This window comes from Schistocerca piceifrons, chromosome 5 (genome assembly GCF_021461385.2).
Source record: "Schistocerca piceifrons isolate TAMUIC-IGC-003096 chromosome 5, iqSchPice1.1, whole genome shotgun sequence".
NCBI lineage: Eukaryota > Metazoa > Arthropoda > Insecta > Orthoptera > Acrididae > Schistocerca > Schistocerca piceifrons.
Window position 1 is genome coordinate 677,743,644 of NC_060142.1, and position 16,069 is coordinate 677,759,712.

Genomic DNA, 16,069 nt, shown 5'->3' on the forward strand with positions numbered 1-16,069 from the left:
GCAATAATTATTATAAGGAAAATAGGCCTAAAACTGTTTTGTCTGTTTTCCCCCTCTAAGTTTCTTGAGTTATGTAGGATATTCTGTATGTTACTAGATGCTGATAGTTGTCATCTACAAATTAAAAGATGTTACAGTGAGTGACTGGTGAGTTACAAATAACGCTATAAAACTTTTTTTGTTGTGCAAAAATATTTAGTGATTATATTTTGTGAGTACTTGCAGTTAGTTCTGAAATTTCAGGTCTTGTTGTAGAAATGCACACATTATTAAATACGTTTTTGTGGAACTACATTTGCAAGTAACACTTTCTCACTGTACAAAACATAATATTTATGTTGCTTCTGGATCTCATGATACAAAGAGTAAACAAAAGATGGTTTCACAATATACAGAAAACCCACAACCACAAAAACTATCATTCAGAATCTGGCAAGTTGTAGATACATGCTCCACAGAGTGAACATAACATCCATAAACAAACAGCAAAAAATTCTTTGTTCTGGTGAACAACAATGCAAGAGAAGGCATTATAGGAAATGTTATGGAAATGAAGGGAGCAGAAAAGTACTTGACTAAAGGGACAAAATTAAGTCATCGTTTGTGACTGTGATGACAATAAATGCAAGGCACTGAGAGATTGTGGATGCCCTTATATAACAAATAGTAATGTCCCTTTCCTGGAAAATTGCTGCCTGGTAGTGTGAGTAGAACAACAGAATAACTGCCATTTATAACGAAAAAATGTTTTCCATAAGTACAATAAATTTTTGTGTGTTAAAGATCTGTAGAGTTCTAGCACAGTAACATAAGTTTTACTTGGAATTTGAATGTGTGGGACTATCGATATCGATGCAGTCTCCAGATACCCTCCGCCACAAGAAGAGAACAAGCTTTGGAAGGTGTACGGTGAAGGGGGGAGGGGGGGGGGGAAGGGGGGGGTTAGTGTGAACTGCATCTTAGTCTGAGGCAGTTGCCATGTATTTATAGTGGCTATTAAAGTTTACATAGATGTATCTGCTGCCTTCATTGTTTATGGCAGTTGTACATACCATCCCATATCTATGATCTACCTACACTGGTCACTCTGTATCAGTCATGAAACATGCAATTCTTCGAGATTTTACCATCCATTTTTTGTCACAACAATGTCGCCGCCACACAACATTCCCATCAGCACACTGCTCCAGGATTGCAGTGACGAAAGGATTCCAGTACAGGATGTGAAGAGTTCTCAGTATGCACAAAAGACGTTGAAAACTGAATGCACCAATGAATCAAGACTCACCCCTACTGACATCATCAATCCTATGGTATATCAACAATGCCTACCACTTACAAATCCATTCTCGCACCTTGAGTAGAATTCTACTATCAATAGTGTTAGAAGTGTACAATGACCCCAGACTGAATGATTGTTATGTTTACAATGAAATTACAATGAAATGAACACCCTTAGCTGCTCACAGGCATTGACATATGTCAACGGGGACAGATGAAAATGTGTGCCCCAACCGGGACTCGAACCCGGGATCTCCTGCTTACATGGAAGACGCTCTATCCATCTGAGCCACCGAGGACACAGAGGATAGCGCGACTGCAGGTATTTATCTCTGGCATGCCTCCCACGAAACCCACATTCTCAACGTATTGTCCCGCACTACATTCATAGTGCCCCTGCCCATTATACTCATTACTCGAGGACGCGTTGCCGATTCCCGTAAGAGTTCGGGCGCTGTTTGTGCATTCGCACAGAAGAAGAAGAAGAAGAAGATGGTCAAGTGGCCGGTGAGCCTTAACTATATACATACTAAGATGGTATCTGCCCTTTCTGACATGGTAGAACGCATGGTTTGCAATTAGTCAATTACTTGTGAGCGACCGACTAAGGCACTTTTTCCTTTTCCCGCATCTCCTGGAAACCGTGCTCATTGAGATACATGGGTCAATCTTGAGAGGAGGCAGCATGGTCACCATTGCAGTTGATACAGTGGGGGATAGAAGGCAGACAATTGCACCCGTGAGCATCCCTACCACAGATTACGTATTTGACTGGATGTCGACAGGAAATTTGAGTGTGGTTGAAATGATGACACTGGCACTAGCGCAACGAGTTCAGAATGTACAGTCAGACTGTGATAACTTCATAAGCTGCTTTGATCTTGGCTGAAAGCACCACTCTATCAAAAGTGAGAAAAAGAGTGCGTGCGGGCACTAAGGATGCAGCACCTCAAGGACTGCAATGACACCCTGTTAATGACACCCTGTACAGAGAGTTACATTTGAGTTCTGCCTCAGTCAGGCCATCGAGCAGCCTAGTGTAAACAACACCAGAGAAACAATTCAGAGTTCTACGGGCCTCGATATGAACAGGATAGCCACGGAGAAGTGAAGTGGCACACAGTTATTGTGCTTGAGAATCAGTAGTAGTCTCCAGAAGCAAAGTGCCACTGTTTAAACAAGACCAGGATTTCACAGGCCCAGTAACTGCATCAACACCTTTCTGAATAAGAAAAAGATTTACCTTAGCAAAGTGCTAACAGTCTTCAGTACATGAAACCACAAGAAACCATGGTGCAGCTGCGAGGGTCTTTGAATCAGGAGCTTCATTCCATTTACATTTGGTAGATGTTGACTGCGAAGATGAAGATTGGCTCATTGCAAGAAAATCCCCCATGATATCCAGCATCTCCAATGGTGTGCTCCTTCCAACTGGAGGCCATCCCTCAGACGGGGGCTCACCCACCTTACGTGATTATTCTCACTTCAGGTCACACGTCCTGAACACCTGACAGAGGGACTGATCAACAATTTGGGAAGGTAGCAGCTGAGGCAATCACCCCTCCCTGGGCCTGGCCTGTGCCTGGGGGTGTGTGTGAACTCTACCTGTCGACCCGGAGCTGGGAATTACATGCTACCCAATCATCTGTCATGTGTCAGACATGTGGGCCATCCTTCAGGAGCACACAAAGAGGAAGGAGAAAAAGAGGAACCTCAAATGCCGAAGTGGAGGAAGGACAGCAGAAGATGAATGAAGAAAGAAAAAAAGGAATTGTAAACAGTGGCGACATTGTTCTGATGACAGCTACAGAAAATGTGGAACATTCCCAAAAACACCCCAGACAAGTTTCCAAAGGAGGGGAAAAGGAATAGCAAGAGGATAGACATGCAGCATACACAGGTTAGGGCCCTGAGGTAGCCATGCACGAACCCGCCAAAGAGCATCGAACCCCCTGGGAGAACAATCCCATAGTGCTTGTAGGAACATTTTTGTGTTACCTGTGCCAACCAAATCATGTGTGCAATATGAACATTCACATACCATCCAGCAACAACAGTCCATCTATCACAACCAGCAGCCATGTTGCCTCACACTATGGCCCTGCTTTTAGATTTGAAGGATAGTGCCTTCCCATTCGAAACCTAGTGCAATGTACATGTGACACAAATCATGTGTGTCCCACATCATAAAATGTGAATGTCCAGTCATTTACTGTTTCAGCTCAACAAACCAGGTTTCATGCACAACTAGCAACTACTTTGTCTGCAGTGAGAGGCAATGCTGTAAACTCTGTCTTCGCTTCATGTCCAAAGTGAGTCCTCACCTCAAACTGTCACCAACCCCACCTTGTGGTTCGCAATGACTGACAATATTCTTATGGCAACAGGAATGCTCAATGAAGACACTAGTTATGTCAGTTTAATCTGCCATCTAGCAGGTCAAGCAGCAGTCATCAGTGACATCATAATGTTACCAACTAAAATTAACAATTATGATACAGCAAAGTTCACAATCCTACACTGCCTCTCACATAATCCTGAACAACAAGTACAGTGGGCTATGTACGATCAACAGCTACACAGCAACACTCCATCACACCTCTAGGAATATCTCCGTCAACCATGCCCTCATGCTGGACATGGTACTATGACACTATGGATTGTTAAAGTACCAACAGAACTACAACTAGTGATGATTACGCATGAGTCTGAAACTCTCAACAAACTACTCATGCTAACCAACCATATGTTTTCCATCACCCATCACCATTGACTAATAAAAAACCAGGGTTCGAGTCCCGGTCGGGGTACACATTTTCAGCTGTCCCCATAGAGGTATATCAACAACACCTGTCGACAGCTGAGGGTTTCAATTAATTATCATTTATTCTAGAGAAGCTGCACAGTCATCAGTGGTATCTGTTCTTTCGAGAACAGTTACTATCTTCAAATATACAGCTTCTTCTGCCTGACGCCTTTCTACTAACAAGTATATGACAGAAACAATCCACCAGTGCATCCATATGATTCAAAGAACCCTCTCCACTCAGCCAGCAGACACTGACTGCTTTACAGAAGCACGAATACTTCACAATGAAAACCGTGACCACCACAACCGCATCACAACTGATGACCCTCCTGTCAGACATAAACTTCGTTGCCTGTGTCCTGCAGATTTAATCAGCTAAAAAGGCCATTCAAAAACTTTTACAAGCAGGTATTATTCACCCATCCAACAGTCCCTGGGTGTCACAAACTAAACTTGTTCCCAAGAAAGATGGTACAACAAGAATTTGAGGCAACTACAGGTTATTAACTGTAGAACAATCCATGGTAGTTACCATGTCCCAAATCTCCAAGACCTTAGGCATGCATTCACAGGTGCAACAATCTTTAGCACCATCAACTGCAGGCACACATATCTACGATTCTGATGCACCCTGACATTATACAAAAGACTGGTAACATAGCACCATTTGGACTTTAAGAACACCACTGTATGCCTTATGGTTTAAAGAATGCTGTACAAATGTGGCAGTGGTCCACTGATGCCCTCCTCTGCAGCTTCACGCTTTGTTATATGTGTCTTGATGCTATTTTGATTTTCTTGCGTTCCTCAGAGGAACACAGACTTCACCTAGAACAAGTTCTAGCCTTGCTTCAGTGGGGTAGTATTACCATCAATGATGCCAAGTCCAGCTAAGTCTGTTAGAAGGAACATTTCTTGGTCACACACTTAATACATCCAGCATTAAGCCAACCACCAAGTGATCTTCCTGGAACTTACCATGACTTACATCATTTCCTCGGGATTCTCAATTTTTATCACAGACATCTCCCACATGCTACTGAGCTTCAGTCTCCCCTTACAGATGCCTTATCAGGCAAGGACAAACAGGATAAGAGGAAAATCAACTGGACAGCAGAGATGTCTGAGACATTCTGTAAAGGAAAGAACAGTTTGGTGCAAGCCATGACTCTCTCTCTCTCTTCCTAAACTGTAAGCACACTTCATACTCACCACTGATGCTATTGACTCTGTGGTAGGTGTGGTACTTTAGCACATTGTTGACAGAGTACCTCAACTGTCTCAGTCTAAATGGTTGGTCTTCAACTGTGAGCTTTTTGCAATATACACAGCTGTCAAAAATATTTGAGAAGACATCTAAGAATGTTAGGTGACTATATACACTGACCACAAGCCATGGTTGATGCCTCAACAAATCCCTCCCAAGATACCAGCCCTCAAAGGTAAACACACTTAAGACCTCATCATACAATATGCTACTGACGTCTGTCATATTCACAGCATAGGTAACATCATCATAACCAATTATCTGTCCCAACTCTGTGTGGTATTCCTGCAGAACCATTATGAACTGACAGCAGCTGAGCAAGCAAAAGACTCCATCACCACGGATCTTCTCAATGGAACAGTTACAAACCTGCAGACTGAATGTTACACTCAGCTCTCCACTAATATGATACTGCTCTGCAATGTTTCTCAGGACAAACCACGGCCCACAGTTCCACTCACCATGCACTGAGACACGTCTGACAGACTACACAACCTTAGTTACCCAGGCATCAAAGAGCTGCTATGATTAGTGACAGACAGGTTTACGTGGCCCGACACCAAGTGCGACTGCTTTCACTTGACACAGAGTTGCCTTGCGTGCCAATGTTCAAAAATGATCTGCCATACCCAACCACAACTTGGATGGTTCCCAACTTTCAATCTTCAGTATAATGTCTCATTTTCTGAAATACTTCCCCCGCATAACATCACCACTGAAACGGTTGCATGTGCCTTCATGGAAACCTGGACCACTCATTTTGGTGCTCCTGAGTTGGTCACTACTGATAAGGGCCACCGGAGTTGGGTCTATTCAATGCCCTGTGCCGGCTCTGCATGATTATCAGCACGTGAACAGCAGTGTATCACCTGCAGAGCAATGGCCTTGTAGAAAGGTGGCACAGGACCATGAAGGTGGCCCTAATGTGCCGCACTGGTTCGTGGAAAAGCTCTGCCATAGATTCTCCGCAGCATCCACTCCTCATGTGAAGAAGACTTATGTGGCTCCCTTAGCAAAGGTGGTGTATGGGGAACCACTAAACCTACCAGCCAACTTTCCATAACCTACTACTGATGGCCATGAACAGGACCTACTGGCACTTGTACTGTGCACCCCTCAGCACATTTAGAGTACAGTGCGTCCGTCTGCAAATTCAGAAGATGCACTTGCCACTTCTGGTTCTCAACACAAACCCCCAAGGTATTCACATACAAAGAGCTCTCTACATGTGAATTTGATATGGCAAGGGATGACATGGTTCAGGCAACCCTGTAGCCACCGTACACTGGCCCATATCAGGTACTCCAACGTAGCGTGCAGACATTTGTTATCTTGCTTTGTGGTAAGCCCATGACAGTCTCCCTCTCCTGCCTTAAACCCATCTGGGTCATACAAGATGCTCTGGACACAGCACATTGAGGATGACACCTTGGTCAACACTACAGTCAACCAAGTACGTTGCAGCTTCCATCGCCACCAGCAGAGTCATCTCTCAATGACCAATCTCCTTTTAAACTACCATCTGCACCATCATCCCCAACTTTGCCGTCCAGGTAACACTATGGCCACCCACTAAATTTGCCACAGCATCTGGCACCATATCAGATCTACAATTTAAGCATCAATTTCAACAATCACTCAATAAAAGGTCCACCCCTATTTGCTCACACACCAGCCAAAACACAACTGGTCAAGCGCACCTGCGCCTTCACCTCTTCAGCTACCACTGCACTTGGCACTGCGCCTGAACAACACACACAAGACACAGTCCCCTTGAGAAATGATCCAGCCACGTCCACTCGCATGCCAGCACCAGTGTGCACCTCGATGCAACAACCCACAGTGCTTCACATTCCCAGGTGGTAGGCTCTGTGGGAGTGTTGATCTTGACACTGTCTCGAGTGTTGATCTTGACAATGTCTCCAGAAACCCTCCACCACAAGAAGATCTTTAGATGGTGCAGAGAGAGGTTAATGCAAATTGAGAGGCAGCTGCATGTATTTATGCTGGCTAATAAAATTTACTTAGATGCTTTCATTATTATTGGTAGTGATAAATAATGGTTCATACCACAATCTACATACATTCTGAACATAATTCTGCTTTTTCAAAAAATTTTACACTTGAAAGGAAACCTAAATATCCAAACTTTGTGACAGATGTTCAAAACATTAGAAATGGATTTTTTTTCTGTCTAGGGAAGAATTTGCAACTGTCATTTCTTTCATGTGGAGACCTATCAATAATTGACACAGAGAAGCTCTTTTGAAATTTTGTGCACGTCATTATGACAAGCACATACAATGTTTTGCTAACCAATGCATTGAGATGACTGAGAGAATGAGAGAAACAACAGAAGAAAGTGTTTCTTGCTGCCATAGTTCACTTACATATCACTAGCTGAAAAAGGTCCAGTTTGCTTGGTCTCTATTTTCAATTGTTTTCTGAGAACATTCAAGATCATCTGACATCATCATGAAAAATAAAATTAAAATATATATATATATATATATATATATATATATATATATATATATATTAGTTATTTCATGCTCAGAAATACTCTCAAATGTCAAAAATACAATTGAGTACTCTTAAATTCACTTAATTTTCACCAGGATCGTAATTTGAAATAATGTGTGTGTGTGTGTGTGTGTGTGTGTGTGTGTGTGTGTGTGTTTTACTCTTTAGTGAGAGCGTAACAGAATACTTCAACCACCAAACCATATTACTCTGCTTTGCACTTCTCATATACTAATGTTCTGTTCACTTGCGAGTGTCATCCTTCATGAACTCTACTTAGTTCATTTCATAATCTTGTTTCTTCAGCAGTTTTTCTATGTCTGGTTGCTGTTTCACCTGATTCTCTTTTGTTACATTTTGTCCTAGTAATTAAATATTAGGTAAAGTATGTACAGGGATATTTTCAGAAGTGATTTTAAATTAAAATTTGGTATGTCAAGGTCAGATGCATGTTCATAGTGCAAAAAATGTTTTTACATAGGGTGTTATGCAGATTCTGCTGAAGGAATTAAAAAAGCTGAAACAGTAAACGCTATTCATGGTAGGGCTGAGAAGCATACAGAATGCTTAATGCTTTATACTGTGAAAAGCAAAACAATGGCTAAGTATGTGAGTGTAAGTACTCTCCTTTTCACAGTTGAATCATTATTCTGTATTTTATAAGGGATGTTTAAAAAAAAATTAAAAAAAATTAAAAAAAAAAAAAAAAAAAAGCCGGAGTCTGGAATGTACAAACCGGTGACAGGAGGGTAATATCAATGGCATCTGTAATGAGGTGTGGTTCCGACGAGAGCATGGAGGTTCACAGCCCATTGTTAGAGGGCACGCATGCTTGTCACGTGACCATACAGAGCTAGCAGCAGCATGCATCAATCGTCCAACGCTGCCAGTCACATCGCAAATAGTGACAAGGAGGTGTCAGCAGAAGAGCAAAGAGGTGTTGTTCATTTTCTGACAGCGGAAGGAGTAGGAGGAGCAGATATTCATCGACAAATGTCATAAGTGTACGACCAACACTGCATGTCCCTTGCAAGGGTCAAGGTGTGGCACAAGCACTTCAGGGAAGCATGGGTGTCGTTAGCCAATGATGCATGGTCTGGAGCATCAAAATGCATTACAAATGACATCATCCAGCTGGTGGATACACTCATTACCCAGGACCACCAAGTGATGGTGAAAGCCATAGCCGCCATGGTCAGATTGAGGGTCAGAAGTGTTCATCCCATAATGAAGGAAGGATTGCACATTTGCAAAGTGTGTGCCAAATGGGTGCCCCCCAGTCTTCAACCACACCAGGAAGCATGTCGAATGGCCCACTGTCTTGCTCATTTGCAGCACTATGCTCACGAAGGGAATGTGTTCCTGGCAGGAGTGGTGGCCAGAGATGAGTCATAGTGTCATCACTTTGAACCAGAATCAAAACGACAAAGTCTCCAGTCGAAGCATCCAGGGTCACCACCACCAAAAAAAAGCCAAGGCCATCAACACGAGTGCAGTAAAAGTTATGCTGATGTTCCTCTTTGACCAATATGGCCCACTTCTGATTCACTTTCTGCAGCACGGGACAACAGTGAATGCCCAGCACTACTCACAAACCTTGACCACCTTTTGCCAAGTGATCAAATCAAAATGAACAGGCCATCTCTCCTGTGGGGTCATTCTGCTCCACGACAATGCAAAGACTCATACGGCCAACACAGTCATGGCACTCCTGCAGAAATTCAAATGGGAGATTCTCGGTCACCCTCAATACAGTCCAGACCTCTCTCCCTGTGATTACTCCATTTTTGGTCACCTTAAAAAGGCTATGAGGGATAAAAGTAATTATGCCTCCAGCTCTTTTCTTTTTGAACACCCTTATATATATGGCAGTGCTCTTGTTACAATGTGGCAATACTTAATACTGGTAGTAACATTGCCTTCATGTGTTTTGAAGTACATTCTTAAATATTTCAATCCGCAAAATGGTGGTGAGTTTCAGAATCTGATAATGTTGTCCGACCAGTGCACTGGACAGAACAACAACAGTCGGCAGATGATGGTTTAACATATTGCTTTGTTGTTGTTGTTGTCTTCAAGTCCTGAGACTGGTTTGATGCAGCTCTCCATGCTACTCTATCCTGTGCAAGCTTCATCATCTCCCAATACTTACTGCAACCTACATCCTTCTGAATCTGCTTAGTGTATTCATCTTTTGGTCTCCCTCTACGATTTTTACCCTCCACGCTGCCCTCCAATACTAAATTGGTGATCCCTTGATGCCTCAGAACATGTCCTACCAACCAATCCCTTCTTCTAATCAAGTTGTGCCACAAATTTCTCTTCTCCCCAATCCTATTCAATACCTCCTCATTAGTTATGTGATCTACCCATCTAATCTTCAGAATTCTTCTGTAGCACCACATTTCAAAAGCTTCTATTCTCTTTTCGTCTAAACTATTTATCGTCCATGTTTCACTTCCATACATGGCTACACTCCATACAAATACTTTCAGAAACAACTTTCTGACACTTAAATCTATACTCGATGTTAACAAATCTCTCTTCTTCAGAAACGCTTTCCTTGCCATTGCCAGTTTACATTTTATATCCTCTCTACTCCGACCATCATCAGTTATTTTGCTCCCCAAATAGCAAAACTGCTTTACTACTTTAAGTGTCTCATTTCCTAATCTAATCCCCTCAGCATCAGCCGACTTAATTCGACTACATTCCATTATCCTCGTTATGCTTTTGTTGATTTTCATCTTATATCCTCCTTTCAAGACACTATCCATTCCATTCAACTGCTCTTCCAAATCCTTTGCTGTCTCTGACATCAGCGAACCTTAAAGTTTTTATTTCTTCTCCATGAATTTTAATACCTACTCCGAATTTTTCTTATGTTTCCTTCATTGCTTGCTCAATATACAGATTGAATAACATCGGGGAGAGGCTACAACCCTGTCTCACTCCCTTCCGAACCATTGCTTCTCTTTCATGTCCCTCGACTCTTATTACTGCCATCTGGTTTCTGTACAAATTGTAAATAGCCTTTCGCTCCCTACATTTTACCCCTGCCACCTTCAGAATTTGAAAGATAGTATTCCAGTCAACATTGTCAAAAGCTTTCTCTAAGTCTACAAATGCTAGAAACATAGGTTTGCCTTTCCTTAATCTAGCTTCTAAGATAAGTCGTAGGGTCAGTATTGCCTCACGTATTCCAACATTTCTACGGAATCCAAACTGATCTTCCCTGAGGTCGGCTTCTACTAGTTTTTCCATTCGTCTGTAAACAATTCGCGTTAGTATTTTGCAGCCGTGACTTATTAAACTGATAGTTCGGTAATTTTCACATCTGTCAACACCTGCTTTCTTTGGGATTGGAATTGTTATATTCTTCTTGAAGTCTGAGGGTATTTCGCCTGTCTCATATATCTTGCTCACCAGATGATAGAGTTTTGTCAGGACTGGCTCTCCCAAGGCTGTCTGCTTTAGCTTGCAGAAATCTACTAATACCGGTATTTCTGGCCCCTGTTTTTATCATAACCAATGTGGAATCTTCCTACATGTTGGTCAATGGCCTGGAGATGGTGTTGTACATTATCGAAACTGGTAGCCAAATAAAATGTTTGAAAAATGGACGGCTGAAAGGTGTTTAAATTGACATCTCTATCGAAGAACCAAGTCCCACAACCACTTATGAAAAGATGGACATACAGAGATCATTTCCTTTTCCAAAATCTGATTGTCCATAAATACAGTATTTCACTGCTATAGAACATAAATTCATCGTTAGAGGGCATAGTTTCCTATCATGTGATAGGGGTTTAATCCTTTTATGAATAACATCCAGATGACTGGAATCGAGTCATTGCCAATGCAAAGGACAATGCATTCCTTATATGCATGATGGGACCAGAGAATTTCGTGTATCTTAGCACATCAGACCAAGGGCTGCATTGACGCTTATTCAAAGTAACTGAGTACATCTGGCTACAAATTCATCTGATGACATTATTACATTGAGGGAAAGAAAAAGTCATAATATGCTGCAACTGCAGATTTGTCAAGGCGTTGAGAAGAAGCTGAAATGTAACAAAGAATACAAATGGAAATCTGGGTTATTGTCAAAAATAATTATTCTGATAGGATGTATTATGGATAAATTGGGTCAAATTGCAGGACAGCTGTGTATGGTCTGTTTTAAAATGTATGTTCTGGGTTTTTGCTGATTAAAACATGCTAGTACTTTAGAGGTACTCACACCATACAGGACACACATTTAAGGTTGTAAACATACTAACAATTTCGATATAATTAATTCATTGAAAAATTCAGTCACATTATCTTTACCCTGTTCAAGATGGTACTCATTTGCAGAGGTTTTATTCAGTTAATGGTTTTAAGTAATTACTCATTCTCACAAAGAGTCTATTTCTTAATGGTGTAAGTAAATAAACTCAACCCAGTGTCACATAGAAGTGACTAAAACATAACTTAAAAATAATTCGAGCACATTGTAGAATGAGCTATTCATTTAAAAATAGTTCTGGTATATTGTAGACTGAGCTATTCTATTTATGTTCAACATGCAGAACTATTCAAATGAAACATGCTTTCTCCATACCTGGATAGAGCCTCATGAAGCCAAGGGAACTGCCGAAGTACTGCCATGACAGTGACGGATCCATCTGATAATTGCTGATGAAAATAGAGTCCAATTTGTCAGACCACTTCACAGCTCTCAGTAAATCTGGTGCTAAAACAAGTAAATCTTATTTGTCAAATCATTATTACAGCAACAACACACAGCTCAAAATGCTCATAGAGCATCTAATACCTGGTACGAAACATAAATCAGTCAACTGTACATTTGTAAATTTGTAATTTGAGTGAAACATGTAATTACATGCATAGCAATTGGTAGTACAATACAACAGTATTCAATCTAATTTTACTTTATAATAGGAACTTAAGAATGTAGTCCAAATTATTTGCATAATAATACTTTAGATTTTAGTTTCTACAGTAGGCTATAGAAGCACTCCTCAATGAGCCACAATTTTAGATGTTTTTTGAATGTCTCTCCAGTTATTACCTTCAGTTCATTTGGCAGTGCATTGAAGTTTTTGCTCAATTAATATTTGGACTGTTTGCAGTTTTTTCCAGTCTTCTGTGTATCATATGGTAATTTTGTACTTTTCTAGTATTGTGATAACGAATTTCTGCATTACGACAGGTATATTTCTTATCTTCTACAGTTAATACTATTGTTTCAAACATATACATTGAATAGATAGTCAGAATTTTAAATTGTATAAACAATTCCTTACATAATGTTCGAGCATCTTTTTTGCCTAATATTCTCAAAGCTCTTTTCTGGAGTTTAAATACTCGGTCTACATGAGTTTTGGAAGGCGCACCCCACAGTGCAAGACCATACGCTAGAAATGGATGTATTAAATCAAAATACATCATCCTCATTGTTTGGGTATTGACATATGGAGCTATTCTTCTTAAAACATACAGGCTAGATGATAGCCATGCACATACGTTGTCAATTTGTTGTGTCCATAGTAGTTTGCTATCTATGCATATACCTAGGAATTTACACTCACTGCAGATTTTTCCTACGATATTGCTATCTTGAGAATCAATACAGGTTTGCAAATCACCAACATTGAAGGGGATTATATTTGCTTTTTGTAAGTTGACTTTTAGATTGTCATTTTCAAACTTTACCTTTGCAATATCTATAAATATTTTTACCTCTATGCCCTCCCTTCTATTCCAGTCTCATATTGTTCGTGGAAAGAAGGATTGTCGGTATGCTTCTGTGTGGGCTCTAATCTCTCTGATTTTATCCTCATGGTCTCTTCGCGAGATATACATAGGATGGAGCAATATACTGCTTGACTCCTCAGTGAAGGTATGTTCTCGAAACTTCAAGAAAAGCTCGTACCAAGCTACTGAGCGTCTCTCCTGCAGAGTCTTCCACTGGAGTTTATCTATCCTCTCCGTAATGCTTTCCCAATTACTAAACGATCCTGTAACGAAGTGTGCTGCTCTCCGTTGGATCTTCTCTATCTCTTCTCTCAACTCTATCTGGTACGGATCCCACACTGCTGAGCAGTATTCAAGCAGTCGAACTAGCGTACTGTAACCTACTTCCTTTGTTTTCAGATTGCATTTCCTTAAGATTCTTCCAATGAATCTCAGTCTGGCATCTGCTTTACCGACGATCAACTTTATATGATCATTCCATTTTAAATCACTCCTAATGTGTACTCCCAGATAATTTATGGAATTAACTGCTTCCAGTTGCTGACCTGCTATTTTGTAGCTAAATGGTAAGGGATCTTTCTTTCTATGTATTCGCAGCACATTACACTTGTCTACATTGAAATTCAATTGCCATTCCCTGCACCATGCGTCAATTCGTTGCAGATCCTCCTGCATTTCAGTACAATTTTCCATTGTTACAACCTCTCGATATACCACAGCATCATCCGCAAAAAGCCTTAGTGAACTTCCGATGTTATCCACAAGGTCATTTATGTATAATGTGAATAGCAATGGTCCTACGACACTCCCCTGCGGAACACCTGAAATCACTCTTACTTCGGAAGACTTCTCTCCATTGAGAATGACATGCTGCGTTCTGTTATCTAGGAACTCTTCAATCCAATCACACAATTGGTCTGATAGTCCATATGCTCTTACTTTGTTCATTAAACGACTGTGGGGAACTGTATCGAACGCCTTGCGGAAGTCAAGAAACACAACATCTACCTGGGAACCCTTGTCTATGGCCCTCTGAGTCTCGTGGGCGAATAGCATGAGCTGGGTTTCACACGATCGTCTTTTTCGAAACCCATGCTGATTCCTACAGAATAGATTTCTAGTCTCCAGAAAAGTCATTATACTCGAACATAATACATGTTCCAAAATTCTACAACTGATCGACGTTAGAGATATAGGTCTATAGTTCTGCACATCCGTTCGATGTCCCTTCTTGAAAATGGGGATGACCTGAGCCCTTTTCCAATCCTTTGGAATGCTATGCTCTTCTAGAGACCTACGGTACACCGCTGCAAGAAGGGGGGCAAGTTCCTTAGCGTACTCTGTTTAAAATCGAACTGGTATCCCATCAGGTCCAGCGGCCTTTCCTCTTTTGAGTGATTTTAATTGTTCCTCTATCCCTCTGTCATCTATTTCAATATCTACCATTTCGTCGTCTGTGCGACAATCTAGAGAAGGAACTACAGTGCAGTCTTCCTCTGTGAAACAGCTTTGGAAAAAGACATTTAGTATTTCGGCCTTCAGTCTGTCATCCTCTGTTTCAGTGCTATTTTGGTCACAGTGTGTCTGCACATTTTGTTTTGATCCACCTACCACTTTGACATAAGACCAAAATTTCTTAGGATATTCTGCCACGTCAGTAGACAGAACTTTACTTTCGAATTCACTGAATGTCTCTCGCATAGCCCTCCTCACACTACATTTCGCTTTGCATAATTTTTGTTTGTCTGGTACTTGTATTGTTTGTATTTATCCCTGTGCTCATTGGTTTTGGTCTCTCTTTGTATCGTATACATCTCTTCCAGTTTTTCTTTCAGTTCTTTGGTGGTATTATCAAATTCCACGGGCTTGACTGTCTTGCCTTATTCTTATTAATACTTATCTTTCTGATGGGAATAGTATTATTTAGATGATAAGATAATGTAGTGGTTCATGGTGTGGGTTCCTGTAGTCATGTCCTAGTTCATGAACCATGGGCAACGTATGAGTGGCCAAGTAAGTGGTCCCGACAGTCGAGATACCAGTTACTTTGGAATAAGGCTGGGCATCTCGGACATATTCTGAGTCGTGGTCACCTTTGTGCTCATATGGCAAAGACTACCAAATCCACCGGTTAGTCCCTCAGGAGTTAGGGGTAAAACCCAATGGGACTCGGGGCAAGTAAGGCTAGCAACCTGCTTCCCTGGTACTTTAAATATGATGCTGGCAACAATCAGAGCAAAATGCCTCGGACCTTTGGAGGTGACGGAGTCCCACCTCTAACTGACAAACCAGGGACTCCTAAGATACGACTTGGCAAACAAATGGTAATGAGATGGGGAGCTATTAATATCAATGGGGGCTACTCTGGGAAGAAGGTAGAGCTGGCAGCGGCTGCAAGTAAGATGGGGCTGGACGTTTTAGCT

General features: G+C 41.3%; 1 protein-coding gene across 3 annotated transcripts in view; it reads right to left on the minus strand.

Annotated features, from left to right (window-relative positions):
• The window catches only part of LOC124798185 (voltage-dependent calcium channel subunit alpha-2/delta-3), a 792,806-nt gene that overhangs the window by 487,913 nt on the left and 288,824 nt on the right, over positions 1 to 16,069 (minus strand). For all 3 annotated transcript variants that reach the window (XM_047261474.1, XM_047261473.1, XM_047261472.1), the window contains exon 5: positions 12,490 to 12,621. In XM_047261474.1, the coding sequence (XP_047117430.1) occupies positions 12,490 to 12,621 (132 nt within the window). The remainder of the gene's footprint in view (positions 1 to 12,489; positions 12,622 to 16,069) is intronic.